The sequence below is a fragment of the Charadrius vociferus genome, unplaced genomic scaffold (assembly GCF_000708025.1).
Source record: "Charadrius vociferus isolate BGI_N301 unplaced genomic scaffold, ASM70802v2 scaffold2687, whole genome shotgun sequence".
Classification (NCBI taxonomy): Eukaryota; Metazoa; Chordata; class Aves; order Charadriiformes; family Charadriidae; genus Charadrius; species Charadrius vociferus.
Genome location: NW_009649086.1, coordinates 1 through 1,488, shown reverse-complemented (window position 1 = coordinate 1,488; position 1,488 = coordinate 1). Strand labels below are relative to the sequence as shown.

Below are 1,488 nucleotides of genomic sequence, written 5' to 3'. Positions count from 1 at the left end.
AGTCAAGGGCTACACGCGGAAGGCGGCGGCGCTGGAGGCCATGAAGGACTACAGCAAGGCCATGGACGTGTACCAGCGCGCTCTGGACCTGGACGCGGGCTGTAAGGTGCGAGGGGGCGAGGAGGAGGCGGAGGGGACCCCCCGTCCCTCCCCGCTGACCCCCCCGTCCCCGTGTCCCCAGGAGGCGGCAGAGGGGTACCAGCGCTGCCTCTTGGCGCAGTACCACCGCCAGGACACCCCCGAGGAGGTGAAGCGCCGCGCCATGGCCGACCCCGAGGTGCAGCAGATCATGAGCGACCCCGCCATGCGCCTCATCCTCGAGCAGATGCAGAAGGACCCCCAGGCCCTCAGCGAGTGAGTGTCCCCGGGGGGCCCTGGCTGTCCCCGAGGTGTCCCCAGGGCCTGGCAGGGTGTCACCGGCCACACTGCAGCACTCACCGAGGCTTCAAGAGGACATCAGAGTCTTCAAGGGGACACCCAGAGCCCTCCTGGAGATAGCGTGCGGTTCTCAAGGGTCCCAACCTGTCCCCGAGGTGTCCCAAGGTGTCCCCAGTTGTACCCCCATTGTAGGGTGTCACCGGCCACCCCGCAGCACTTGCTGAGGCTTCACGAGGACAGCAGATGCTTCAAGGGGACAACAGGACCCCTCCTGGAGATGGAGGGGGGTCCTCAGAGGGCTGCAAGTGTCCCTGAGGCGTTGCAGGTTGTCACCGGCCACCCCACAGCCCTTGCTGAGTCTCCACGGGGACACCAGAGTCTTCTAGGGGACACCCAGAGCCCTCCTGGAGATGGAGGGGGGTCCTCAGGGGTCTGCGAGTGTCCCTGAGATGTCTCCGATTGTCCCCGAGGTGGTGTAGGGTGTCACCGGCCACCACACTGCACTCACTGAGGCTTCAAGGGGACACCAGAGTCTTCAAGAGGACACCCAGAGCCCTCCTGGAGATGGCGGGGGGTCCCCAAGGTGTCCCCAACTGTTGCTGAGGTGTTGCTGGTTGTCCCTGAGGCATCACTTACTGTCCCAAAGGTTTCACTCATTGTCCCTGAGGTGTTCCAGGGTGTCACCGGCCACCCCACTGCACTCACTGAGGCTTTGAGGGGACATCAGAGTCTTCCAGGGGACACCCAGAGCCCTCCTGGAGGTGGAGGGGGGTCCTCAGGGGTCCCCAAGTGTCCCCGAGGTGTTGCGGGGTGTCACCGGCCACCCCACTGCACTCACTGAGTCTTCTGGGGGACACCCGGAGCCCTCTGGGCGCGCGCGGGGGATCCCCAAGCTGTCGCTGGAGGATGTCACCGAGTGTCCCCAAGGTGTTTTGGGGTGTCACCAGCCGCCCCGTGGCGCTCTCCCAGTCTTCGAGGGGATGCCCAGCGTGGCTGTGAGGTCCCCAAAATGTTGAGGGGTGTCACAACGTGTCCCCAACACGTCAGGGGTGTCCCCAGTGCACTGGGGGTAGGAGGGGATGTCCCAGGCCACCCCCAGCCCCCCCCCCC

The 1,488-nt window shown here is 65.7% G+C and overlaps 1 protein-coding gene across 1 annotated transcript in view; it reads left to right on the top strand.

The window, feature by feature from the left end:
- Nucleotides 1-358, top strand: part of STIP1 (stress-induced phosphoprotein 1) — a 3,738-nt gene extending 3,380 nt beyond the window's left edge. Inside the window, exons 8-9 of the mRNA XM_009888195.1 lie at nt 8-106; nt 182-358. Coding sequence (XP_009886497.1) covers nt 8-106; nt 182-358 — 276 coding nt within the window. The remainder of the gene's footprint in view (nt 1-7; nt 107-181) is intronic.
- Nucleotides 359-1,488: the final 1,130 nt, after the last annotated feature.